Raw genomic sequence first — 26,736 nt, 5'->3', positions numbered from 1 at the left:
GGTGCTCATGCCGCTCTACAGAGCACTAGTGAGACCTCATTTGGAGTATTGTGCTCAGTACTGGAGACTATATCTCCAGAAGGATATTGATACTTTGGAGAGAGTTTAGAGAAGAGCTACTAAACTGGTACATGGATTGCAGGATAAAACTTACCAGGAAAGATTAAAGGACCTTAATATGTATAGCTTGGAAGAAAGACAAGACAGAGGGGATATGATAGAAACTTTAAAATGCATAATTGGGAATCAACAAGGTAAAAGAGGAGAGAATATTTAAAAGAAGAAAAACTGCTACAAGAGGACATAGTTTTAAATTAGAGGGGCAAAGGTTTAAAAGTAATATCAGAAAGTATTACTTTACTGAGAGAGTAGTGGATGCATGGAATAGCCTTCCTGCAGAAGTGGTAGCTGCAAATACAGTGGAGGAGTTTAAGCATGCATGGGATAAGCATAAGGACATCCTTCATATAAGATAGGGCCAAGGGGTATTCATAGTATTCAGTATATCGGGCAGTCTAGATGGGCCAAATGGTTCTTATCTGCCGACACATTCTATGTTTCTATGTTACTGCTGAATTGTTGGTCAAAACACGACCGCTGAATGACAGCTCTGGCCTGTTGCTGCTGCTGCTGCTACCACCACCTCTTCATCTGCTGCTACTTGTTCCGGCAACAAAAAATTTTTGGACACTAGACAAATGAGCCTATATATTAAACCGCCTGTTGATGCTGAGTATGATGCACAGTAAGTCTATGTATAATCATACAGATTAAGCTTATTGGCGCAGCAGGTGAACTAAATAAATGCACCTATATATTAAACCGCCTGTTGACGCTGAGCCTGATGCACAGTAAGTCTGTCTATGTATAACAGAACACATTAAGTTTGAATAGTGCAGCAGGTGAACTAGATAAATGCACCTATAGATTAGACCGCCTATTAATGCTGAGTCTAATGCACAATGGGTCTATGTATAACAGAACATATTAATTTTAAATAGCAAAAGTATCTCTGACTTACAAAAGTCCAAAGTATAAAACATGTTTTAGCAGTGTTTGTTACATGCTTTTATACTTTGGACTTTTGCGAGTATGAACTGTGCCTGTCAGTCTGCACTCTCCTTGCTTATTCCGCCTAGTGACTCCCTGCTGAATAAGATCTAACACCGCATGTTGTGAATACCTATGAGCAAGTAAATATCTGTTCAGAGCTCAGCTGGGAGTAACTTCCTACCACTGATGTGGCAAGCAGTAATTGTGAGACATCTGTGCCGAGCATGTGGAGTTGGTGGAAGGAGATACAGGACTGAATGGGAGGCCTTATTACCCTCAATCTCTTTTGAGGTGGTGGTGTTGAGTCCCTGAGAACTCTGTGTTACTATTGGAAGAGACGTTTAGAGCCAGAGATACTTTTGCTTTTTTGACACAGTGTGAACAGGAGCATTGGACCTGCTCCTAATATCTTACTGCTCCGTTTCTTCCATAGGGGATTATTGGCCAACTAATGAAATATATTAAATTATAAATATAAATAGCACAACAGGTGAACTAAACGCATCTATATATTAGACTGACTGTTAACAATGAGTCTGAGGCACAGTAAGTCTATGTATATTGCATTAGTTGTCCTGCTATGCGGTTGTGTGGAAGCTTGGCTGTGAGCTGGATTTCATCACCTTCAGACCGTGTTCACACCATAGTTAGCGTAGTGGTAGGACCCCTTGCCATGCTGAGAGACCGTGACGTGGTGCATGAGGGGCTCCGATGTGTTCCTGACAGGAATATATTGGCAAAAGTCTCAGCTTTTAATATCTGCTTGTATGACTAGCTAGTATAGTCAGTGGCATATCCGTTTGGTGCATTTTCTTTCTGTGATTTATATATTTATATATTTTCATCCGCACAATGCTCCGTTGTGTGTAGGATGCCTTTGTGGTGCATGTCGACCGCGCCGGCATCCTCCATTGTACGCATTTTTTGCTGGGGATGGCCGTTTGCTGCGGTCCACATGCGGTGGGACTGCTCCCCCAATGAGAAACACGCTACAGTGTTTGGGGTCTGAGCGGTTCCCCCATATTGGCCACTATATTTCTGTGATTTTGTTCCATATGTATTGAATGTGCCTTCACCTGGCATTTAAACATTCTTTTGCACCTGGTAACCTCCATCACACGGTCTGACATGGGTGTGGCTTACAGTCTTGCTTTATTCACATTGCATTAGTTGTCCTGCTATGCGGTTGTGTGGAAGCTTGGCTGTGAGCTGGATTTCATCACCTTCAGACCGTGTTCACACCATAGTTAGCATAGTGGTAGGACCCCTTGCCATGCTGAGAGACCGTGACGTGGTGCATGAGGGGCTCCGATGTGTTCCTGACAGGAATATATTGGCAAAATATCTGCTTGTATGACTAGCTAGTATAGTCAGTCACAAATCCGTTTGGTGCATTTTCTTTCTATGATTTATAAGTCTATGTATAACAGAAAATATTATGAATCTATAGGGCAGCAGTTGAACAAGACACACAGTGTAACAAGATTACACTGAGCCTGCACTGTCCCTGCAGTCTCCCTATGCTCTCCCTAGAGTGTATATACAGTACAGACCAAAAGTTTGGACACACCTTCTCATTCAAAGAGTTTTCTTTATTTTCGTGACTATGAAAATTGTAGATTCACATTGAAGGCATCAAAACTATGAATTAACACATGTGGAATTATATACATAACAAACAAGTGTGAAACAACTGAAAATATGTCATATAGGTTCTTCAAAGTAGCCACCTTTTGCTTTGATTACTGCTTTGCACACTCTTGTCATTCTCTTTATGAGCTTCAAGAGGTAGTCCCCTGAAATGGTTTTCACTTCACAGGTGTGCTCTGTCAGGTTTAATAAGTGGGATTTCCTGCCTTTTAAATGGGGTTGGGACTATCAATTGCGTTGAGGAGAAGTCAGGTGGATACACAGCTGATAGTCCTACTGAATAGACTGTTAGAATTTGTATTATGGCAAGAAAAAAGCAGCTAAGTAAAGAAAAACAAGTGGCCATCATTACTTTAAGAAATGAAGGTCAGTCAGTCAGCCGAAAAATTGGGAAAACTTTGAAAGTAAGGGCTATTTGACCATGAAGGAGAGTGATGGGGTGCTGCGCCAGATGACCTGGCCTCCACAGTCACCGGACCTGAACCCAATCGAGATGGTTTGGGGTGAGCTGGACCGCAGAGTGAAGGCAAAAGGGCCAACAAGTGCTAAGCATCTCTGGGAACTCCTTCAAGACTGTTGGAAGACCATTTCAGGTGACTACCTCTTGAAGCTCATCAAGAGAATGCCAAGAGTGTGCAAAGCAGTAATCAAAGCAAAAGGTGGCTACTTTGAAGAACATAGAATATGACATATTTTCAGTTGTTTCACACTTGTTTGTTATGTATATAATTCCACATGTGTTAATTTATAGTTTTGATGCCTTCATAGTCATGGAAATAAAGAAAACTCTTTGAATGAAAAGGTGTGTCCAAACTTTTGGTCTGTACTGTAAACTCTCCCTACAATCTCCCTACACTGTCACTGCACGCTCCCTATCCAATATTCTACAATTAAAAGCTTTCTAAAACACTATCCCTAGTGCTTGCCATGTCTCTCCCTATTCTCAGTTCACAGTGAAATGGTGGCGACCGCATGGCATGAGCTTTTATAGGGCTGTGACATCACAGGTGATGGCTATCTGCTGATTGGCTGGCTGCACGGCATTATGGGTCATATTGCATTCCCGGACTTCATACTTTGCAACACATGTAGCAACTATTTTAGGAAAAAACTATTTGTTTCCAAGAAGCGTGAGGAAATTCGGATTCATGGCGAATTGAATTTTTCCTGAAATGTGGATCAAAGTCAATTCATTTCACTTTGATTCACTCAACGCTAGTTGTGAGGTAAAACACGTTAATGTCATTTTGTTTGAGTAGTGGGTAGTAAGCCACTTTTTAGTTAGTGCCAAACAGTGGTTCATTTGTGTTTTGAGTCTGAATGTAAAGGTTATAAGTTTATTTTGTGCAACAAAATAAAGATCAAGCAGAGCCCTGTTTGAAAAGAAACCTGCAAGAATACTGAGACTGTGTGTTATAAGTCAAAGTGTTCAATTGATGTGACCTCCGGTGAAGAAAAGAATTGTAAATCGTAAAGTAAGTTACAGTAAAGTTGTGTTTTTGCAAAAAGAATGCATGTCTTCTTCTGCCTAATTCCTCTGCCGTTCAATTGAACCCCTAAAAGGTACTGTATGTCCCACTACCTCCATCTATGGCAGGCGTCCCCCCTTGCAGACCGACGGTGAAGGCCAACCGTTTCGAAAATTGAAAAATAAAATCTCTAGTTTATGGTCAACTTAAGGCATTGTGATCTACTTAGGACCTGTCAGAGATCTACCAGTAGATCCCAATATACTTGTTTCCTACCTAGGCTATAAAGTGTTGTTGTAGTCCTTTATAATGTAATGGTGTGCAAAGAATCATTTTGATATCACATGTACCTAATTGCCAGATGGGCGAGCACATATTTTCCAGCATCCATGAGGGCAGGGTGGGGTCAAAAACCCCAAGAGCCATAGATTTAATGCAAAGAGCCCCTAGGAAGGGAACAGGAGAATACAATATGTAAGCACAGGGTTTCCATTCTCCAATATACATACCCCAGTGTACCACCAGATTTTGTAATACAGTTGTCAGCCCTTTATCTTTGCTATAAATTGAATATGGAATCGCGGGTAATGTAACTCACCTGCAGCAACTAGAATGTAAGGGTCCTTGAGAAGTGTTAAGTAGGATGTTGGTGGAATGCTCTATGGAAGAAAAGCACAGTTGCTTAGTGCCAGTTCTAGTAGTTCTGCTCATTCCCCAGCTTATTTAAAATAAAGGTTCTGCATACTTACATCTGGAACAACATTGACAAATCGTAGCATACTGAGCCGTAAAACTGTGGATAGCAAAGATGAACATTATGACATATATCACTGGAATACATTAGATTGGACAAACTCTTTAAAGGATTGTCCAGTGCCTCCCTCCCAATGGAGACTTCCAAGTCACAAATGTAAAATTCTTGCATAGATAGGGTCAAAAGTGCCACTGCAGCCAATGACTGGCCACAGCAGTGACTTGTCACCATGCAGCAGTTGGGTCATGTGCCACTAGTGAACACATCACCACTAAGGCCAGTCATTGGCTGCAGCAGCTCCTGTGACCCCCTCCATCTGGTGAAGACAGACTGGGAGATATGGAGCCACAATGGAGAGATGGAGAGCAGATAAGTATAGCTCTGTACACTCATCTCACTGGGGAGGGAAATCCTGGATAACCCCTTTACAGGATTTCAGGATTTATCATAGTTCACCAATATCAAATCAGTGGGGGTCTAACTTCTGACACCTCAACCAACTCATTAGCTTTGGTTGTGGAACCAGACATTAGAACTAACAGTTCTGATACAGTCAAGGATAGGTCATCAATAGGTAAGTCCTGGAAAACTCTTCAACATGGGCCAAGGATTGGGCCAGTTCACAGGAACAAATGTAATGCTCATTCCCAATAACTGGCGCATATAAATGTTCAGCCCCTTCTCTGAGATCGAGAATGGGGTTCCTAAAGTTAACAAGGCTGCACCGTGCAAGTGCAGCCCTCCTCCATTCACTTTCATGGTACTGCAGAAAATAGCCAAAATCTGACTCGGCTATTTCCGGAACTCCCATAGAAGTTAATGGAGAGGTGGTTGCACTTGTGCAGTATACTCTGCATTCACTTCTATAAGAGTTTCAGAAATAGCTGAGTGCTCTCACTAGGCTCTTTTCAGAGTCCCATAGAAGTGAATGGAGAGCACGCTGTGCATGCATGGTGAGCTTTCCTTTGCTTTGGGGACGGCATTCTAGAGATAGGTACAGTTCCAACCTCTGGCATATCTGGCATGGGTGGCATACCCTAGATGAAATGGGCCAACCCCTTTAATGTATGCTAACTATGCACTTTCAGTGGCACAAATTAGGGATAAGTAAATAGATTCTAAATGAATCCGATTTGTTACAAAAAAATTTAAAAACAATTTCTCCAAACAAATCCGAAGTTTTGGCACTGTTTCGGACTAAATGTGCAAACACAGCACCCAGCGCCTTTTTAACTAGGTGATTGGCAGGGAAAACCAGGACAGAAGAAGAAGATGGAGGATTACGTGAGACTGGGAGGAAGTGGGGGGCATGGCTCTCTCGCTACTTGATCTTTAATGATCTGATGTAAAATATGAATTTTTGCAAATTTTTCGACTTTCTTTTTTACAATATGTATTTATACAGGGCTCTGTTACGTCAACCTGGTCCACAATAGTTTCATTATAGACAGAGTCTATATATTAAGATTTTTTCCTGTTAATTTCTGTTTAGTGTTTGAAAAAGGTCCAAGTGGGACCGAAATGTCACATGTACAGTCGTGGCCAAAAGTTTTGAGAATTACATAAATATTGGAAATTGGAAAAGTTGCTGCTTAAGTTTTTATAATAGCAATTTGCATATACTCCAGAATGTTATGAAGAGTGATCAGATGAATTGCATAGTCCTTCTTTGCCATGAAAATTAACTTAATCCCCAAAAAACCTTTCCATTGCATTTCATTGCTGTCATTAAAGGACCTGCTGAGATCATTTCAGTAATCGTCTTGTTAACTCAGGTGAGAATGTTGACGAGCACAAGGCTGGAGATCATTACGTCAGGCTGATTGGGTTAAAATGGCAGATTTGACATGTTAAAAGGAGGGTGATGCTTGAAATCATTGTTCTTCCTTTGTTAACCATGGTGACCTGCAAAGAAACGCGTGCAGCCATCATTGCGTTGCATAAAAATGGCTTCACAGGCAAGTATATTGTGGCTACTAAGATTGCACCTCAATCAACAATTTATAGGATCATCAAGAACTTCAAGGAAAGAGGTTCAATTCTTGTTAAGAAGGCTTCAGGGCGTCCAAGAAAGTCCAGCAAGCGCCAGGATCGTCTCCTAAAGAGGATTCAGCTGCGGGATCGGAGTGCCACCAGTGCAGAGCTTTCTCAGGAATGGCAGCAGGCAGGTGTGAGCGCATCTGCACGCACAGTGAGGCGAAGACTTTTGGAAGATGGCCTGGTGTCAAGAAGGCCAGCAAAGAAGCCACTTCTCTCCAAAAAAAACATTAGGGACAGATTGATCTTCTGCAGAAAGTATGGTGAATGGACTGCTGAGGACTGGGGCAAAGTCATATTCTCCGATAAAGCCTCTTTCCGATTGTTTGGGGCATCTGGAAAAAGGCTTGTCCGGAGAAGAAAAGGTGAGCGCTACCATCAGTCCTGTGTCATGCCAACAGTAAAGCATCCTCAGACCATTCATGTGTGGGGTTGCTTCTCATCCAAGGGAGTGGGCTCACTCACAATTTTGCCCAAAAACACAGCCATGAATAAAGAATGGTACCAAAACACCCTCCAACAGCAACTTCTTCCAACAATCCAACAACAGTTTGGTGAAGAACAATGCATTTTCCAGCACGATGGAGCACCGTGCCATAAGGCAAAAGTGATAACTAAGTGGCTCGGGGACCAAAACGTTTGGGTCCATGGCCTGGAAACTCCCCAGATCTTAATCCCATTGAGAACTTGTGGTCAATCCTCAAGAGGCGGGTGGACAAACAAAAACCCACTAATTCTGACAAACTTCAAGAAGTGATTATGAAAGAATGGGTTGCTATCAGTCAGGAATTGGCCCAGAAGTTGATTGAGAGCATGCCAAGTCGAATTGCAGAGGTCCTGAAAAAGAAGGGCCAACACTGGAAATACTGACTCTTTGCATAAATGTCATGTAATTGTCGATAAAAGCCTTTGAAACGTATGAAGTGCGTGTAATTATATTTCACTACATCACAGAAACAACTGAAACAAAGATCTAAAAGCAGTTTAGCAGCAAACTTTGTGAAAACTAATATTTGTGTCATTCTCAAAACTTTTAGCCACGACTGTACACATTAAAGTTGCCTCGCATATGAAAACCAAATAAAAATAAACACAGTACTTCAAACAAATCTCACGGGGTACCTAAGTTTATTTTTTCTACTTAGAGCTGGAGAGGGTTCAGAGGAGGGTAACTACAATAATAACTGGAATAGGTGGACTACAGTACCCAGAATGATTATCAAAATTAGTTAGGCTACTTTCACATTCTCGTTTTGTGCGGATCCGTCGGACGGATCCGTTCAGATAGTGCAACCATCTGCATACGTTCTGAACAGATCCGTTTGTATTATCTTTAACATAGCCAAGACGGATCCAACTTGAACACCGTTGAAAGTCAATGGAGGACGGATCCGTTTTCTATTGTGCCAGATTGTGTCAGTGAAAATGGATCTGTCCCCATTGACTTACATTGTGTGCCAGGACTGATCCATTTTGCTCAGTTTCATCAGACGGACACCAAAACGCTACAAGCAACGTTTTCGTGTCCGTCTCCAAAGCGGAATGGAGACTGAACTGATGCAAACTGATGCATTCTGAGCGGATCCTTTTCCATTCAGAATGCATTAGAATGCAAATTGATCTGTTTTGAACCGCTTGTGAGAGCCCTGAACAGATCTCACAAATGGGAAGCCAAAACACGAGTGTGAAAGTAGACTAAATTAGTTTAGAAAAAAAGACGACTGAGGGGAGATCTAATCTATAATCTAATTATACCCAGGACTATGACAAGGGGCCGTCCTCAACATCTAGAGGAAAGAAGGTTTCTCCATCAACATAGAAGATGATTCTTTACTGTAAGAGCAGTAAGAGTATGGAACTCTCTGCCTGAGGAGGTGGTGATGGTTTACTCACCAAAACAGTTCAAGAGGGGCCTGGATGTATTTCTGGAGTGTAATAATATTACAGTTTATAGCTACTAGACCTGTAGACCTGACTAGACCTGTTTTTTTTTGCCTTCATGCTGGATTGGATGTATGTATATATTTTATTTGCCTTACAAACTGTTAATATTGCTGCTACACAGCCGACACTACTACTACTACTACCTGTCTGAACATTTCAATATAAAATAATTCATCATATATATATAGACTTTAATATCCTGATATCTGTGTTGTATCACAACCATTTTGTCTTATTTGGAAAGGGCAGGATGAGATCAAAACCCTTTGGACTTAGAATCCCTAACTTCAGATTAACAATCTGTACAAAAGTGTTTGAATAAAGTCTGCTTTTGTGAGAAGGAGGTTTCACAAGGTCTAATGAAACGTATTTATTTAGATAAGACAATGTAGTAGAAATGTGCTGATTTTTCGTGATTCTCAGTGAATAGAAAGAATATAAATTGTATTATTCATTGTAAGGTATGTTTAAGAATTAAGGGAATTTCTTCCAAAGCTTCAAGGTGTAAGTTAACGAATTATTTCAGTTTTAGGAAACCTGTTCTTGGGTTTGTAGACACAAATGTTCAAGAACAAACAATGGATTCACACAGAGACAATGGCTGAGTAACATTTAAGGTGGTTCCCAAACAGACAGGGATAATCCATGAATAGGGTAGGACTTTGGATTGTGTAACTAGACTGGAAGTCAACAAAGTGTATATATGATTGCTTGGTGAGAATCAACATTCTATTGTTTCCATGTTAGACATTCCAAATCCTGTTTTTAAAATCAGTTAATAAGTAAAATTCAAATTAATTCCAAAATTTATACGTGGACCTCTGGTGCCATCTGGTGGTAGAATAGAATTAAGGAATTTATTGCAAAATCCCTAGGGGAGGTCCTATTAGTTATAAAATGATTAAACTAGACCAGTCCCATTTTAGATAGGATAAAAAGATGGTATGGGCTGACAGAGGAGAACATGATCAGATCATCAGATCAGAAGGCAGATCATCAGCATCATCATCCTCATCATCTTCTTGAATCAGCTTGGGATGGTCATCTTGAAGAAGACATCTTAATCCATCAGATCCAGCCCTAATCACCTTTTCAGTCATTGGAGGCAGCTATCTTAGAACCATTGAAACTGATTTCTGCTAGCTGACATTTTTGGTATAGTATAACCTTACCTATATTTTATAGGATAATTAATTAATATAATATATATCTATATATATTTAATTAATCATACTTTGTGTATAGTATCTGTCACGACCACCCCCTTCTAAATCAGACTTCTGACTGCCAGGACGCCCCAGCGTGGAGAAAAGCCCAACCGAGGGTGAACCGCGACAGGGGGGAGATTCAGAATTACCCAAACAGTCAATCATGCACCCCCCTTATTTTCTGCTGCCACCACGTTTGTGAGTGAACGACTCTATAATTGTAGGGATAGGGGTTCGGACCACTCACAGATCAGCCCCACTATCACGCTACAAGCTAACCCAATCGAGTCATAAAACAGTTATGTCTCTAATATCAGTCTACTATAAAACAGGTAGGTCTCTTCAGGGCGTACGAGTACTTTGTTGCAGTGGGGCTTAGAGCAATAAGAGAGAGACAATTTAAAAGATATGAAAATATCTTTTACTATAAGTAACACAGAAGTGAAACAAACAATGCATACAAAAATTTACAGAAAAATATTACAATAGCAAGCTGGAATCATGTGGAAAATAAACAGGGATAAAAAGAGAAATACTATCTTGGATTTTGCCTATGCAAAATCCAGGCACAAACTTACGTTCCAACATACAGCCTATCGGCGATGTGACCACAGGGCAAAAAGCTCTCCTCTCCCATTGCGCACTGACCTTTATGCTCCATTCTGTGGGAGGGTAAGGGGGGTTGGCCCAGCCAATCGCTGGCCAAGGGCTGCACGGTGGGTGTTCCTGAAGGAGGGTTTGGGAGGGCTTATTCGCCCCTCCCTGCTGCTGGCCAGGCCACTTTTCCCTAATTTTACAAAAGAGGCCCATAACTTTGCCGGCGTAATAAATATGAAAAACCGGGCACTTGTGCGGGGTCCCCCATGAATTTATGGACGATTCTATGGGTGACACCCCACCTCTCTCCCCTCCAGGTGACTAGTAACCCATTTCCCAGTCTGGGAAGACCCCAGAGCTGCCAAGTTTGAGGGTACCTACATTTTTGGGTCATAATTCCATATAGCCCCAATATGCTTTTTGGGGTTCTCAGAGCACGGTTCACATGTCTCTCCTATGCGCTCCCCCCTCCCAGCTATCTCTGCTTCTGATGTGTAAATTCAGCAGGCTGCAAGGAAGGGCCAACTAGCATGTGTTTAGATTTCATGGTTTCAAGGTGGGCAGGAGACGCATGGGCTGGGGTCTGTCCTTAGAAGCTTTCCAAGGTGTGAGGTGATCTCAGCAGGGGGTGATTAGAGTCTGTGGTCTCCAAAGGGCTACAGGAACGACCATATATGGACATCCTGTTCCCAGATTAGACGTGGTTAATTTTTCTAAACTGACAGTCATTTTTTAATAAGATCCTGACAGGGACGTGACATCGCATCGACATTTTTCAGAGCCTGGAAGGCCTGCTCACAGTCTGGTGTCCAAGCCACCAACTTCGGCAATTTTTTTTTTTGTAAGGTCGGTCAGAGGTTTGGCGAGGGTGCTGTAATCCTGGACAAACTTGCGGTAATAACCCGCCGTGCCTAGAAAAGATTGCACCTGCTTCTTGGTTTGGGGGGTGGGCCAGTGGGTGATGGCTTCTATCTTACCCGTGTCAGGACTCAGCTTCCCGCTCCCCACCCTATGTCCCAGGTACTGGACTTCTGTCATTCCCAGCTGACACTTGCTCGGTTTGACAGTCAGCCCAGCCCTCCGTGGGCTATCCAGCACACATGACTGGTGCACTAGGTGCTCCTTCCAGGTGTTGCTGAATACCGCTATGTCATCTAAATAGGCGACAGCAAACTCCTCCTGTCCCTCTAGGAGTCCGTTCACCAGCCTCTGAAACGTGGCAGGGGCGTTCTTCATCCCAAATGGCATCACGGTGGATTCATACAGGCCAAACGGGGTGATGAAGGCCAAACGTTCCCGAGCCTCCGGCGTCAGGGGAATCTGCCAGTACCCTCGGCTAAGATCCATAATTGTCAGATAGCTGGCGCTGGCCAGTCTATCTAGCAAGTCATCGATCCTGGGCATGGGGTACGCGTCAGAGACTGTGATGGCATTGAGTTTCCTGTAGTCCACACAGAATCGGGTAGTCTTATCTTTCTTAGGGACCAGAACCACTGGTGAGGCCCAGGCACTGCAGGATTTCTGGATAACTTCCAATCCCAGCATCTCCTCAATTTCCCTTTTCATGTCAGTTCTTACCTGGTCCGAGACCCGATAAGACCACTGTCTGATTGGGGGATGTGTGCCTGTGTCCACGTGGTGGGTCGTGAGGTGGGTCTTCCCTGGCCTGCCGTAGAAGGTGCTGGCGTATTCCGCCAGTACCATCCAGAGCTGGCTGCTCTGAGTAGGTGAAATATCAGGATTGATACTCCACCCAGCCCCGGCCTCCCTAGTGTCCTCAAGCAGGTCCCTTAGAGGGTCCACCTCTTCTCCCTCAGGCATGCTACATACTGCCAGGACATGTGCTGGCCGCTCATGGTGTCTTTTTAGCATGTTTACATGGAAGGTTCTGTGTCCCCTCTCCCTCATGTCAACCACATAGTGGATCCTGTCCTTACACTGAAGTATGGGGTAAGGGCCCTCCCAGGAAGCCTGAAGTTTGTTTTGTCTCAGGGGAAGCAGAACGTACACCTGGTCCCCTCCTGGTAGGTCCTTTCCCTGGCATGGCGATCGTACCAGCGTTTTTGGGTACGTTGCGCCTGTGCCATTTTCTCTGCCACCTGTTTGACCAGGGACTCCATCTTAGCCCTGAATCGCAGCACATAGTCAACCACAGATTGGTCAAGGCTGACACTTGGGCCTTCCCAGGACTCCCTAATGAGGTCCAGGGGGCCCCTTACACATCTCCCGTACAGGAGTTCAAAAGGTGAGAAACCCGTGGACTCCTGTGGCACTTCCCTGTAGGCAAAAAGCAGGTGGGGCAGATATCGTTCCCAGTCTCTACCCTGGGACTCCACAAATGTGCGCAGCATTTGCTTCAGGGTCCCGTTGAATCGCTCACACAGGCCATTGGTCTGCGGATGGTATGGACTGGACACAATATGCTCCACCCGCATTTTTCTACAAAGGCCCTGCATAAGGTCAGACATGAACTGTGGGCCTTGGTCGGTCAGCATTTCGGCCGGGAAGCCGACACGTGCGAATATCCCCAGCAGGGCATCCGCAACTTTGTCTGCCCAGGTGGAGGACAATGCCACAGCCTCGGGGTATCGAGTGGCATAATCGACCACTGTCAGTATAAATCGTTTGCCCGTATTACTCGGGATAGCGAGTGGACCAATGATGTCCACAGCCACTCTCCGGAAAGGTTCCTCAATTATGGGCAAAGGATTTAGCGGGGCACGGGACACGTCGCCCGTCTTGCCGACACGCTGACAGGTGTCACAAGACCGACAGTACCGCGCTACGTCTGAGCTTATACAGGCTAGTAGAAGTTGTACAACAAACGGGACCTGGTCCTTTTAACCCCCAGGTGACCAGCCAAAGGGATCTCGTGCGCCACACGCAGCAATTGTCCTCGGTATTGGGTAGGGACAATCATCCGCCTGTAGGCCGGATTACTTCCACCCCCACCTGGGAGTACCGCTTCCTGGTACAACCTACCTTTTTCCCAGAAGACCCTGTGCGTAGCCCCCTCCGCAGGGTGGCTCTCAGCGGCACTTCTGAGTTGTACCAGGCTGGGGTCGCTCCGCAACGCCTGTTCAAAAACGGTTCCCCAGGAGTCAGACAACTGTCCCGTGGCAAACGTGGACAGAGGTCTGGGGCCTGCAGCTGCCAGGTCCATGGGGTCAGAACAGGTCGGAGCAATGGCTCCTACCTGCTCCGACCTGGACGGCCGGACAGCTGTCACTTTCGAAGCGCTGCGGGTGACCGCCAGAACAGACCCATCATTACACACGACATTTGCATTAGTTTCACCAACATTACCCACAGATACATTGCAAGTATTACCACATTCAGTGTCCTGGTTCCCTGAATCAATACATACTTTCCTGATTACCTGTGAGCCCTCTGCTGCAAATGTCTCCGAATCTCCCTCCTCCAGAGATTCCCTCCCACACAAGTCAGCCTCCCCCGCCCGTACATTCCCCCAGGATACCTCACCCTCACTCACATCTCGGGTAGGTACCCTGGAATGTCCCGGAAGTCCAGAGGAGTCCTGTGTGGTACCAGGCAGCACATAGCATGCCTGCATCCTGCCCAGATCAGTTCCGAGCAGGACATTCGTGGGTATGTCAGCCATGACACCCACCTCCCTCATTCCACTCCCGACACAACAGTCCAGATAAACACGAGCCAGGGGTACCTTGGGGAGCGGCCCTCCAACGCCAGTGAGCGAGAGGGTTCCTCCTGGAATAAGGTCCTTTTCGTCCACCATCTCTGGATGGACTAAAGTTACCTGGGCTCCCGAGTCCAACAGTCCAGTGGTGCATCGGTTACCCACGATAACGACTTGCATATTGTCCGCTGGGCGCTGGATCTCCTTCCCGACGAGGAAAACTCTGGGCGGCTTGCGGACAGATGTGCTGGTTGGGTTGCTGGTGGGCCTGCCAGTTGATGATTGTGGACTTCCCTTCTGCTCTGGGCACTCGCGGCTGAGGTGACACGGCTTGTGGCACCGGTAGCAGGTCCGGATCTCCGCTGAGGCTGGCTTGGCTCCATCAGGTCGCTGAGCAGGCCTCTGAAAGGGTCGCTGGAAGGGCCGTGAGGAGGAAACAGGGGAAGGGTTTCCTCCCAAATGTGACAAAGCGTCCTTGGAGGCCCGAGTGCTGGGCATAGCGAGGAATTCATCAGCTAACTCGGCCGCCTCCCGCGCACTCTTTGGCTTGTGCTCACAGACATACTTTTGCACATCAGGGGGACAATTGGCGACAAACTGTTCCCGGACCATCAGATCAGCCAGGGACTGCTTGGTGTCCTGGGTGAGGGGATCAGACCACTGTTTGAAGATGGTCTGCAATTTGCCAAGATAGTCCGTAAATGTATCCTCAGGCCCTCTCCTCAGGGACCGGAATTTCAAACGGTAAGTCTCTGGGGTAAGCATGTACTTGGCTAGGATAGCATTTTTGATGGCCTTGTAACTGGCCCTCTCTGCAAAGGGTAGTCCAACAAGGGCCTCTATGGCTTTTCCCTTCAGCGCAGACATATGGTGTCCCGCCCACTGTGGCTCTGGCACTTGGTACTGATGGCATGAGGTCTAAAAAGCATGCAGGAAGATGTCAATGTCACAGTTCTCTGACTCCATCACAGGCAGTTTTGGCTTGACCACCAGGGATGGTCCTGTGGAAGCAGCAGCCCGGTCCGGCCTTTGAAGCTGTAATTGGGCCATTGCCAGTTCATGACGTTGACGCGCCTCCAGCAGCCGAAAATACAAGTCCGGGTTAGTGTGGAGTAGCTGGTCCATAACACTTAGGGATGGCATAGAAACAGAGCTATGCTCAGCTGGAGAACTGCAAGGCTTAGCAGGATGTCCGTTTCCCAGTTCGTCAGCCTCAGCCTGGGAGGGGTTATCCAACTCAGTGGCATCTGAGTTTCCTCCATCCAATAACTCCTGGGCCTTCAGCATACCTCGGGTTTGAGGGCCCTGTGGTGCAATTATTGTTGCCAAATAAAAGAAAGGAAAGAAAAACAAAGAGGGGTTGGGGTACACTTCCAGCTGCTATGTATGTATAAACAAAAAATGCACTGTGTCTCTTTCTTAAAAAACTGTTAGGTTTTTTCAGTGTGAGGCTAATCGCTTAACCCACACACTGACGCTCTAAGCAAGCTGCAATCCCACTTAGCTGCCACCAATTCTGTCACGACCACCCCCGTTTAAATCAGACTTCTGACCGCCAGGACGCCCCAGCATGGAGAAAAGCCCAACCGAGGGTGGACCGCGACAGGGGGGAGATTCAGAATTACCCAAATAGTCAATCCTGCACCCCCCTTATTTTCTGCTGCCACCACGTTCGTGAGTGAACGACTCTATAATTGTAGGGATAGGGGTTCGGATCACTCACAGATCAGCCCCACTATCACGCTACAAGCTAACCCAATCGAGTCATAAAACAGTTATGTCTCCAATATCAGTCTACTATAAAACAGGTAGGTCTCTTCAGGGCGTACGAGTACTTTGTTGCAGTGGGGCTTAGAGCAATAAGAGAGAGACAATTTAAAAGATATGAAAATATCTTTTACTATAAGTAACACAGAAGTGAAACAAACAATGCATACAAAAATTTACAGAAAAATATTACAATAGCAAGCTGGAATCATGTGGAAAATAAACAAGGATAAAAAGAAAAATACTATCATGGATTTTGCCTATGCAAAATCTAGGCACAAACTTACGTTCCAATGGACAGCCTATCGGCGATGTGACCACAGGGCAAAAAGCTCCTCTCTCCCATTGCGCACTGACCTTTATGCCCCATTCTGTGGGAGGGTAAGGGGGGTTGGCCCAGCCAATCGCTGGCCAAGGGCTGCACGGTGGGTGTTCCTGAAGGAGGGTTTGGGAGGGCTTATTCGCCCCTCCCTGCTGCTGGCCAGGCCACTTTTCCCTAATTTTACAAAAGAGGCCACTAACTTTGCCGGCGTAATAAATATGAAAAACCGGGCACTTGTGCGGGGTCCCCCATGAATTTATGGACGATTCTATGGGTGACACCCCACCTCTCTCCCCTCCAGGTGACTAGTAACCCATTTCCCAGTCTGGGAAGACCCCAGAGCTGCCAAGTTTGGACTCTCCTGGTTCCTCTGGGTGAGAGGCGCACTTTGAGGATACCTACCCCAATATGCTTTTTGGGGTTCTCAGAGCACGGTTCACATGTCTCTCCTATGCGCTCCCCCCTCCCAGCTATCTCTGCTTCTGATGTGTAAATTGAGCAGGCTGCAAGGAAGGGCCAACTAGCATGTGTTTAGTTTTCATGGTTTCAAGGTGGGCAGGAGACGCATGGGCTGGGGTCTGTCCTTAGAAGCTTTCCAAGGTGTGAGGTGATCTCAGCAGGGGGTGATTAGAGTCTGTGGTCTCCAAATGGCTACAGGAACGACCAAATATGGACATCCTGTTCCCAGATTAGACGTGGTTCATTTTTCTAAACTGACAGTCATTTTTTAAATAAGATCCTGACAGGGACGTGACATCGCGTCACAGTATCTGTTTTGGAATAAGATTGGGGTGCACCTGCAGCATCATTCTAAAACTTAATCCAATCCAGTGAGATTGAAAATATACTGGTGAAAACACAGTATCATCTCCAAAGAACTCAATTCAGTTCTAGGCCGGTATGGTGATATATATATATATATACAGTCGTGGCCAAAAGTTTTGAGAATTAGATAAATATTGGAAATTGGAAAAGTTGCTGCTTAAGTTTTTATAATAGCAATTTGCATATACTCCAGAATGTTATGAAGAGTGATCAGATGAATTGCATAGTCCTTCTTTGCCATGAAAATTAACTTAATCCCCAAAAAAACTTTTCACTGCATTTCATTGCTGTCATTAAAGGACCCGCTGAGATCATTTCAGTAATCGTCTTGTTAACTCAGGTGAGAATGTTGACGAGCACAAGGCTGGAGATCATTATGTCAGGCTGATTGGGTTAAAATGGCAGACTTGACATGTTAAAAGGAGGGTGATGCTTGAAATCATTGTTCTTCCATTGTTAACCATGGTGACCTGCAAAGAAACGCGTGCAGCCATCATTGCGTTGCATAAAAATGGTTTCACAGGCAAGGATATTGTGGCTACTAAGATTGCACCTCAATCAACAATTTATAGGATCATCAAGAACTTCAAGGAAAGAGGTTCATTTCTTGTTAAGAAGGCTTCAGGGCGTCGAAGAAAGTCCAGCAAGCGCCAGGATCGTCTCCTAAAGAGAATTCAGCTGCGGGATCGGAGTGCCACCAGTGCAGAGCTTGCTCAGGAATGGCAGCAGGCAGGTGTGAGCGCATCTGCATGCACAGTGAGGCGAAGACTTTTGGGAGACGGCTTGGTGTCAAGAAGGGCAGCAAAGAAGCCACTTCTCTCCAAAAAAAACATCAGGGACAGATTCATCTTCTGCAGAAAGTATGGTGAATGGACTGCTGAGGACTGGGGCAAAGTCATATTCTCCGATAGCATGTGTTTAGTTTTCATGGTTTCAAGGTGGGCAGGAGACGCATGGGCTGGGGTCTGTCCTTAGAAGCTTTCCAAAGTGTGAGGTGATCTCAGCAGGGGGTGATTAGAGTCTGTGGTCTCCAAAGGGCTACAGGAACGACCATATATGGACATCCTGTTCCCAGATTAGACGTGGTTAATTTTTCTAAACTGACCGTCATTTTTTAAATAAGATCCTGACAGGGACGTGACATCGCGTCACAGTATCTGTTTTGGAATAAGATTGGGGTGCACCTGCAGCATCATTCTAAAACTTAATCCAATCCAGTGAGATTGAAAATATACTGGTGAAAACACAGTATCATCTCCAAAGAACTCAATTCAGTTCTAGGCCGGTATGGTGATATATATATATATACAGTCGTGGCCAAAAGTTTTGAGAATTAGATAAATATTGGAAATTGGAAAAGTTGCTGCTTAAGTTTTTATAATAGCAATTTGCATATACTCCAGAATGTTATGAAGAGTGATCAGATGAATTGCATAGTCCTTCTTTGCCATGAAAATTAACTTAATCCCCAAAAAAACTTTTCACTGCATTTCATTGCTGTCATTAAAGGACCCGCTGAGATCATTTCAGTAATCGTCTTGTTAACTCAGGTGAGAATGTTGACGAGCACAAGGCTGGAGATCATTATGTCAGGCTGATTGGGTTAAAATGGCAGACTTGACATGTTAAAAGGAGGGTGATGCTTGAAATCATTGTTCTTCCATTGTTAACCATGGTGACCTGCAAAGAAACGCGTGCAGCCATCATTGCGTTGCATAAAAATGGTTTCACAGGCAAGGATATTGTGGCTACTAAGATTGCACCTCAATCAACAATTTATAGGATCATCAAGAACTTCAAGGAAAGAGGTTCATTTCTTGTTAACCACCTCAGCCCCCAGTGCTTAAACACCCTAAAAGACCAGGCCACTTTTTACACTTCTGACCTACACTACTTTCACCGTTTATTGCTCGATCATGCAACTTACCACCCAAATGAATTTTACCTCCTTTTCTTCTCACTAATAGAGCTTTCATTTGGTGGTATTTCATTGCTGCTGACATTTTTACTTTTTTTGTTATTAATCGAAATTTAACGATTTTTTTGCAAAAAAATGACATTTTTCACTTTCAGTTGTAAAATTTTGCAAAAAAAACGACATCCATATATAAATTTTGCTCTAAATTTATTGTTCTACATGTCTTTGATAAAAAAAAAATGTTTGGGTAAAAAAAAAATGGTTTGGGTAAAAGTTATAGCGTTTACAAACTATGGTACAAAAATGTGAATTTCCGCTTTTTGAAGCAGCTCTGACTTTCTGAGCACCTGTCATGTTTCCTGAGGTTCTACAATGCCCAGACAGTACAAACACCCCACAAATGACCCCATTTCGGAAAGTACACACCCTAAGGTATTCGCTGATGGGCATAGTGAGTTCATAGAACTTTTTATTTTTTGCCCTGTAAGGCTTCATTCAGACGTCCGGATGCGTTTTGCGGATCCGATCCATCTATCAGTGGATCCGTAAAATCATGCGGACATCTGAATGGAGCTTTACAGGGGGTTGATCAATGACAGGGGTGTAATCAATGACAGGGGGGTGATCAGGGAGTCTATATGGGGTGATCAGGGGCTAATAAGGGGTTAATAAGTGACGGGGGGGGGGGTGTAGTGTAGTGTAGTGGTGCTTGGTGGGACTTTACTGAGCTACCTGTGTCCTCTGGTGGTCGATCCAAACAAAGGGGACCACCAGAGGACCAGGTAGCAGGTATATTAGACGCTGTTATCAAAACAGCGTCTAATATACCTGTTAGGGGTTAAAAAAAACACATCTCCAGCCTGCCAGCGAACGATCGCCGCTGGCAGGCTGGAGATCAACTCTCTTACCTTCCGTTCCTGTGAGCGCGCGCACCTGTGTGCGCGCGTTCACAGGAAATCCCGGCTCACGCGAAATGACGCGTATATGCGTCGCTGAGCGCAGGGCTGCCACCTCCGGAACGCGAATCTGCGTACAGCGGTCCGGAGGTGGTTAAGAAGGCTTCAGGGCGTCGAAGAAAGTCCAGCAAGCGCCAGGATCGTCTCCTAAAGAGAATTCAGCTGCGGGATCGGAGTGCCACCAGTGCAGAGCTTGCTCAGGAATGGCAGCAGGCAGGTGTGAGCGCATCTGCATGCACAGTGAGGCGAAGACTTTTGGAAGACGGCCTGGTGTCAAGAAGGGCAGCAAAGAAGCCACTTCTCTCCAAAAAAAACATCAGGGACAGATTCATCTTCTGCAGAAAGTATGGTGAATGGACTGCTGAGGACTGGGGCAAAGTCATATTCTCCGATGAAGCCTCTTTCCGATTGTTTGGGGCATCTGGAAAAAGGCTTGTCCGGAGAAGAAAAGGTGAGCGCTACCATCAGTCCTGTGTCATGCCAACAGTAAAGCATCCTGAGACCATTCATGTGTGGGGTTGCTTCTCATCCAAGGGAGTGGGCTCACTCACAATTTTGCCCAAAAACACAGCCATGAATAAAGAATGGTACCAAAACACCCTCCAACAGCAACTTCTTCCAACAATCCAACAACAGTTTGGTGAAGAACAATGCATTTTCCAGCACGATGGAGCACCGTGCCATAAGGCAAAAGTGATAACTAAGTGGCTCGGGGACCAAAACGTTGACATTTTGGGTCCATGGCCTGGAAACTCCCCAGATCTTAATCCCATTGAGAACTTGTGGTCAATCCTCAAGAGACGGGTGGACAAACAAAAACCCACTAATTCTGACAAACTCCAAGAAGTGATTATGAAAGAATGTGTTGCTATCAGTCAGGAATTGGCCCAGAAGTTGATTGAGAGCATGCCCAGTCGAATTGCAGAGGTCCTGAAAAAGAAGGGCCAACACTGCAAATATTGACTCTTTGCATAAATGTCATGTAATTGTCGATAAAAGCCTTTGAAACGTATGAAGTGCGTGTAATTATATTTCACTACATCACAGAAACAACTGAAACAAAGATCTAAAAGCAGTTCAGCAGCAAACTTTGTGAAAACTAATATTTGTGTCATTCTCAAAACTTTTGGCCACGACTGTATATATATATATATATATATATATATATAATAAAATAAAGAATGACACCGCGGCACAACCGTTTGGTGAAGAAAAGTGGGACCCTTTATTCACCCATGCGACGTTTCGGTCTGCTTACTGGGACCATTTTCAAGCAATACAACATTGTGAAGACTGTGAGTATTTATGCAGTCATGATCGATTAACATACATGAGTGACAATTAACAAAACTTGCAAAAAACAAAATATCTAATATATGTCATGAAAATAAAAATGTGACCAACCCGGAAGGTAGCCAAAATCAAAACCGTGATCGGTATATACAAAGCTTCCAGGTATACGTATTCATTGATATTACAGTAAAATACAAAATTGACAATTAACAGTGAATCAATATCACCTGTAAGTATGTGAGGATAACAGGACCGAGCGTGGAGTCAGGCATGCTCAATGGTGGGAGGATACACTGTTACGAGTTGCACCGCATGGATACGGCGCCCCGGAACTGCGACTGCGCATGTCCGTGACGTCACTGTAAATGACTCACGTGATCTCTCAGTGAAACGTCACGTGACAAGCGGCAAAACATAGCGCTGTCATAAGAAGAAATGTGAATACAAGCGTCCTAACAGAAAATTCTGAAAATAATAAAGTAATTCAAGGATAGAACACCCAGGGTATGGTGTCGGGTGACGTGCCATCTTGCGATGCACTGTCATCCGGCATCTGCGGGCAAAAGGGGGGAGGGGACAGCGGCAGCCATCACCCTCCCACTGTGCTCGTCACAATTTAACCCCTTATCGGGTGAAAAATCCTCCACAGTAGCTATGCAGATACGCTTGTAACAGTAATAAATGTATGTAATTTAATACGCAGTAATCAAGGGGTAAGCCGCACATGTCCAAAATGAGCATCTCGCCTCCCGTTGAGCAAAGCCCTTCCAACAGAAGGTCCTGAAAGTGAAACAATAAAAGAAATATATTATCCAAATATATTTATTAAAAACAAAAGAACAATTTTTTCAACACATACACCGGCAGGAACAGAACCGAGGGAAATCATATGAAGAGCCATGGCCTATATTCTACATTCAAGCCCATCGGTCGAATGGTTTGTAGCTTAAAAATCCATTCAGACTCGCGTTTTTTGAGCATTTTGATGCGGTCACCACCAGTCAGCGGTAACGGAACGTGATCAAGGATCATGAACTTGAGATCTCCTTCAACATGATCCATGTCCGCGAAGTGGTGTGAAACAGGCTGGTCCTTACGCTTTTTCCGTATGGAAATCCGGTGTTGGTTAAACCGGGACTTAAAGTCACAGGTAGTTTCACCCACGTATAAAAATTTACAGGGGCACCATAAAACATAAATCACAAAGCACGAGTCACAAGTCAAATAAAATTTCAGGGGATAAGAGATCCCAGTTTGTGGATGGATAAATTCCCGTCCCTTCACCATGTATTTGCAGTTTACACAGTGAAGGCACGGGTAACTACCATAATTTTTTGGGGCCAGAAGTAATTGGCGTGTACTTTTTTGTGAGCCTATATCATTTTTGACTAATTTGTCTTTTATGTTACGAGCTCTCTTATAAGAAATGAGCGGTCTACTGCAGAATTCGGGAATGTTTTTGTGTTCAGTTTTAACCACTTAAGGACCACAGGTTTATACCCCCCTAAAGACCAGGCCCTTTTTTACAAATCGGCACTCCACAACTTTAGCGGTTTATTGCTCGGTCATGCAACTTACCACCCAAATGAATTTTACCTCCTTTTCTTCTCACTAATAGAGCTTTCATTTGGTGGTATTTCATTGCTGCTGACATTTTTACTTTTTTTGTTATTAATCGAAATTTAACGATTTTTTTGCAAAAAAATGACATTTTTCACTTTCAGTTGTAAAATTTTGCAAAAAAAACGACATCCATATATAAATTTTGCTCTTAATTTATTGTTCTACATGTCTTTGATAAAAAAAAATGTTTGGGTAAAAAAAAAAATGGTTTGGGTAAAAGTTATAGCGTTTACAAACTATGGTACAAAAATGTGAATTTCCGCTTTTTGAAGCAGCTCTGACTTTCTGAGAACCTGTCATGTTTCCTGAGGTTCTACAATGCCCAGACAGTACAAACACCCCACAAATGACCCCATTTCGGAAAGTAGACACCCTAAGGTATTCGCTGATGGGCATAGTGAGTTCATAGAACATTTTATTTTTTGTCACAAGTTAGTGGAAAATGATGATTTTTTATTTTTTTGTTTTTTTTTCTTACAAAGTCTCATATTCCACTAACTTGTGACAAAAATAAAAACTTCTATGAACTCACTATGCCCATCAGCGAATACCTTGGGGTGTCTTCTTTCCAAAATGGGGTCACTTGTGGGGTAGTTATACTGCCCTGGCATTCTAGGGGCCCAAATGTGTGGTAAGTAGTTTGAAATCAAAATGTGTAAAAAATGACCGGTGAAATGCGAAAGGTGCTCTTTGGAATGTGGGCCCCTTTGCCCACCTAGGCTGCAAAAAAGTGCCACATATGTGGTATCACCGTACTCAGGAGAAGTTGGGGAATGTGTTTTGGGGTGTCATTTTACATATACCCATGCTGGGTGAGATAAATATCTTGGTCAAATGCCAACTTTGTATAAAAAAAATGGGAAAAGTTGTCTTTTGCCAAGATATTTCTCTCACCCAGCATGGGTATATGTAAAATGACACCCCAAAACACATTCCCCAACTTCTCCTGAGTACGGAGATACCACATGTGTGACACTTTTTTGCAGCCTAGGTGGGCAAAGGGGCCCATATTCCAAAGAGCACCTTTCGGATTTCACCGGTCATTTTTTACACATTTTGATTTCAAACTTATTACCACACATTTGGGCCCCTAGAATGCCAGGGCAGTATAACTACCCCACAAGTGACCCCATTTTGGAAAAAAAGACACCCCCAGGTATTTCATGATGGGCATAGTGAGTTCATGGAAGTTTTTATTTTTTGTCACAAGTTAGTGGAATATGAGACTTTGTAAGAAAAAAAAAAAGAAAAAATCATCATTTTCCGCTAACTTGTGACAAAAAATATAAATTTCTAGGAACTCGCCATGCCCCTCACAGAATACCTTGGGGTGTCTTCTTTCCAAAATGGGGTCACTTGTGGGGTAGTTATACTGCCCTGGCATTTTCCAGGGGCCCTAATGTGTGGTAAGTAGGTAAATGACCTGTGAAATCCGAAAGGTGCTCTTTAGAATGTGGGCCCCTTTGCCCACCTAGGCTGCAAAAAAGTGCCACACATGTGGTATCGCCGTAATCAGGAGAAGTTGGGGAATGTGTTTTGGGGTGTCATTTTACATATACCCATGCTCGGTGAGATAAATATCTTGGTCAAATGCCAACTTTGTATAAAAAAAATGGGGAAAGTTGTCTTTTGCCAAGATATTTCTCTCACCCAGCATGGGTATATGTAAAATGACACCCCAAAACACATTGCCCAACTTTTCCTGAGTATGGAGATACCACATGTGTGACACTTTTTTGCAGCCTAGGTGCGCAAAGGGGCCCACATTCCAAAGAGCACCTTTCGGATTTCACCGGCCATTTTTTACAGATTTTGATTTCAAACCACTTCTCACTCATTCGGCCCCTAAAATGCCAGGGCAGTATAACTACCCCACAAGTGACCCCATTTTGGAAAGAAGACACCCCAAGGTATTTCGTGATGGGCATAGTGAGTTCATGGAAGTTTTTATTTTTTGTCACAAGTTAGTGGAATATGAGACTTTGAACGGAAAAAATAAATAAAAAATAAATCATCATTTTCCGCTAACTTGTGACAAAAAATATAAAATTCTAGGAACACGCCATGCCCCTCACGGAATACCTTGGGGTGTCTTCTTTCCAAAATGGGGTCACTTGTGGGGTAGTTATACTGCCCTGGCATTTTCCAGGGGCCCTAATGTGTGGTAAGTAGGTAAATGACCTGTGAAATCCTAAAGGTGCTCTTTGGAATGTGGGCCCATTTGCCCACCTAGACTGCAAAAAAGTGTCACACATGTGGTATTGCCGTATTCAGGAGAAGTTGGGCAATGTGTTTTGGGGTGTCTTTTTACATATACTCATGCTGGGTGAGAGAAATATCTCGGCAAAAGACAACTTTTCCCATTTTTTTATACAAAGTTGGCATTTGACCAAGATATTTATCTCACCCAGCATGGGTATATGTAAAATGACACCCCAAAACACATTGCCCAACTTCTCCTGAGTACGGCGATACCAGATGTGTGACACTTTTTTGCAGCCTAGATGCGCAAAGGGGCCCACATTCCTTTTTTTTGAGGGCATTTTTAGACATTTGGATCCCAGACTTCTTCTCACGCTTTAGGGCCCCTAAAATGCCAGGGCAGTATAAATACCCCACATGTGACCCCATTTTGGAAAGAAGACACCCCAAGGTATTCAATGAGGGGCATGGCGAGTTCATAGAAATTTTTTTTTTTTGGCACAAGTTAGCGGAAATTGATTTTATTAATTTTTTTCTCACAAAGTCTCCCTTTCCGCTAACTTGGGACAAAAATTTCAATCTTTCATGGACTCAATATGCCCCTCACGGAATACCTGGGGGTGTCTTCTTTCCGAAATGGGGTCACATGTGGGGTATTTATACTGCCCTGGCATTCTAGGGGCCCTAAAGCATGAGAAGAAGTCTGGAATATAAATGTCTAAAAAATTTTACGCATTTGGATTCCGTGAGGGGTAAGGTGACTTCATGTGAGATTTTATTTTTTGACACAAGTTAGTGGAATATGAGACTTTGTAAGAAAAAAATAATAATTTCCGCTAACTTGGGCCAAAAAAATGTCTGAATGGAGCCTTACAGGGGGGTGATCAATGACAGGGGGGTGATCAATGACAGGGGGGTGATCAGCGAGTCTATATGGGGTGATCACCACAGTCATTGATCACGCCCCTGTAAGGCTCCATTCAGACGTCCATATGCGTTTTGCGGATCCGATCCATCTATCAGTGGATCCGTAAAAATCATGCGGACATCTGAATGGAGCTTTACAGGGGGGTGATCAATGACGGGGGTAATCAATGACAGGGGGGGTGATCAGGGAGTCTATATGGGGTGATCACCACAGTCATTGATCACGCCCCTGTAAGGCTCTATTCAGACGTCCGTATGCGTTTTGCGGATCCGATCCCTCTATCAGTGGATCCGTAAAAATCATGCGGACATCTGAATGGAGCTTTACAGGGGGGTGATCAATGACAGGGGGGTAATCAATGACAGGGGGTGATCAGGGAGTCTATATGGGGTGATCACCACAGTCATTGATCACACCCCTGTAAGGCTCCATTCAGACGTCCGTATGCGTTTTGCGGATCCGATCCATCTATCAGTGGATCCGTAAAAATCATGCGGACATCTGAATGGAGCTTTACAGGGGGGTGATCAAT

General features: G+C 44.2%; 1 protein-coding gene across 1 annotated transcript in view; it reads right to left on the bottom strand.

The window, feature by feature from the left end:
• The window catches only part of LOC120987803 (chromaffin granule amine transporter-like), a 272,406-nt gene that overhangs the window by 140,773 nt on the left and 104,897 nt on the right, over positions 1-26,736 (bottom strand). The window contains exons 9-11 of the mRNA XM_040415910.1: positions 4,922-4,965; positions 4,771-4,831; positions 4,523-4,618 (exon numbers count right to left, since the gene is read on the bottom strand). Coding sequence (XP_040271844.1) covers positions 4,523-4,618; positions 4,771-4,831; positions 4,922-4,965 — 201 coding nt within the window. The remainder of the gene's footprint in view (positions 1-4,522; positions 4,619-4,770; positions 4,832-4,921; positions 4,966-26,736) is intronic.

Source organism: Bufo bufo, chromosome 1, assembly GCF_905171765.1.
Source record: "Bufo bufo chromosome 1, aBufBuf1.1, whole genome shotgun sequence".
In the NCBI taxonomy this organism is placed as follows: Eukaryota; Metazoa; Chordata; class Amphibia; order Anura; family Bufonidae; genus Bufo; species Bufo bufo.
The sequence above is the reverse complement of the archived record's forward strand: the minus strand, read 5'-3'. Positions and strand labels throughout refer to the sequence as shown.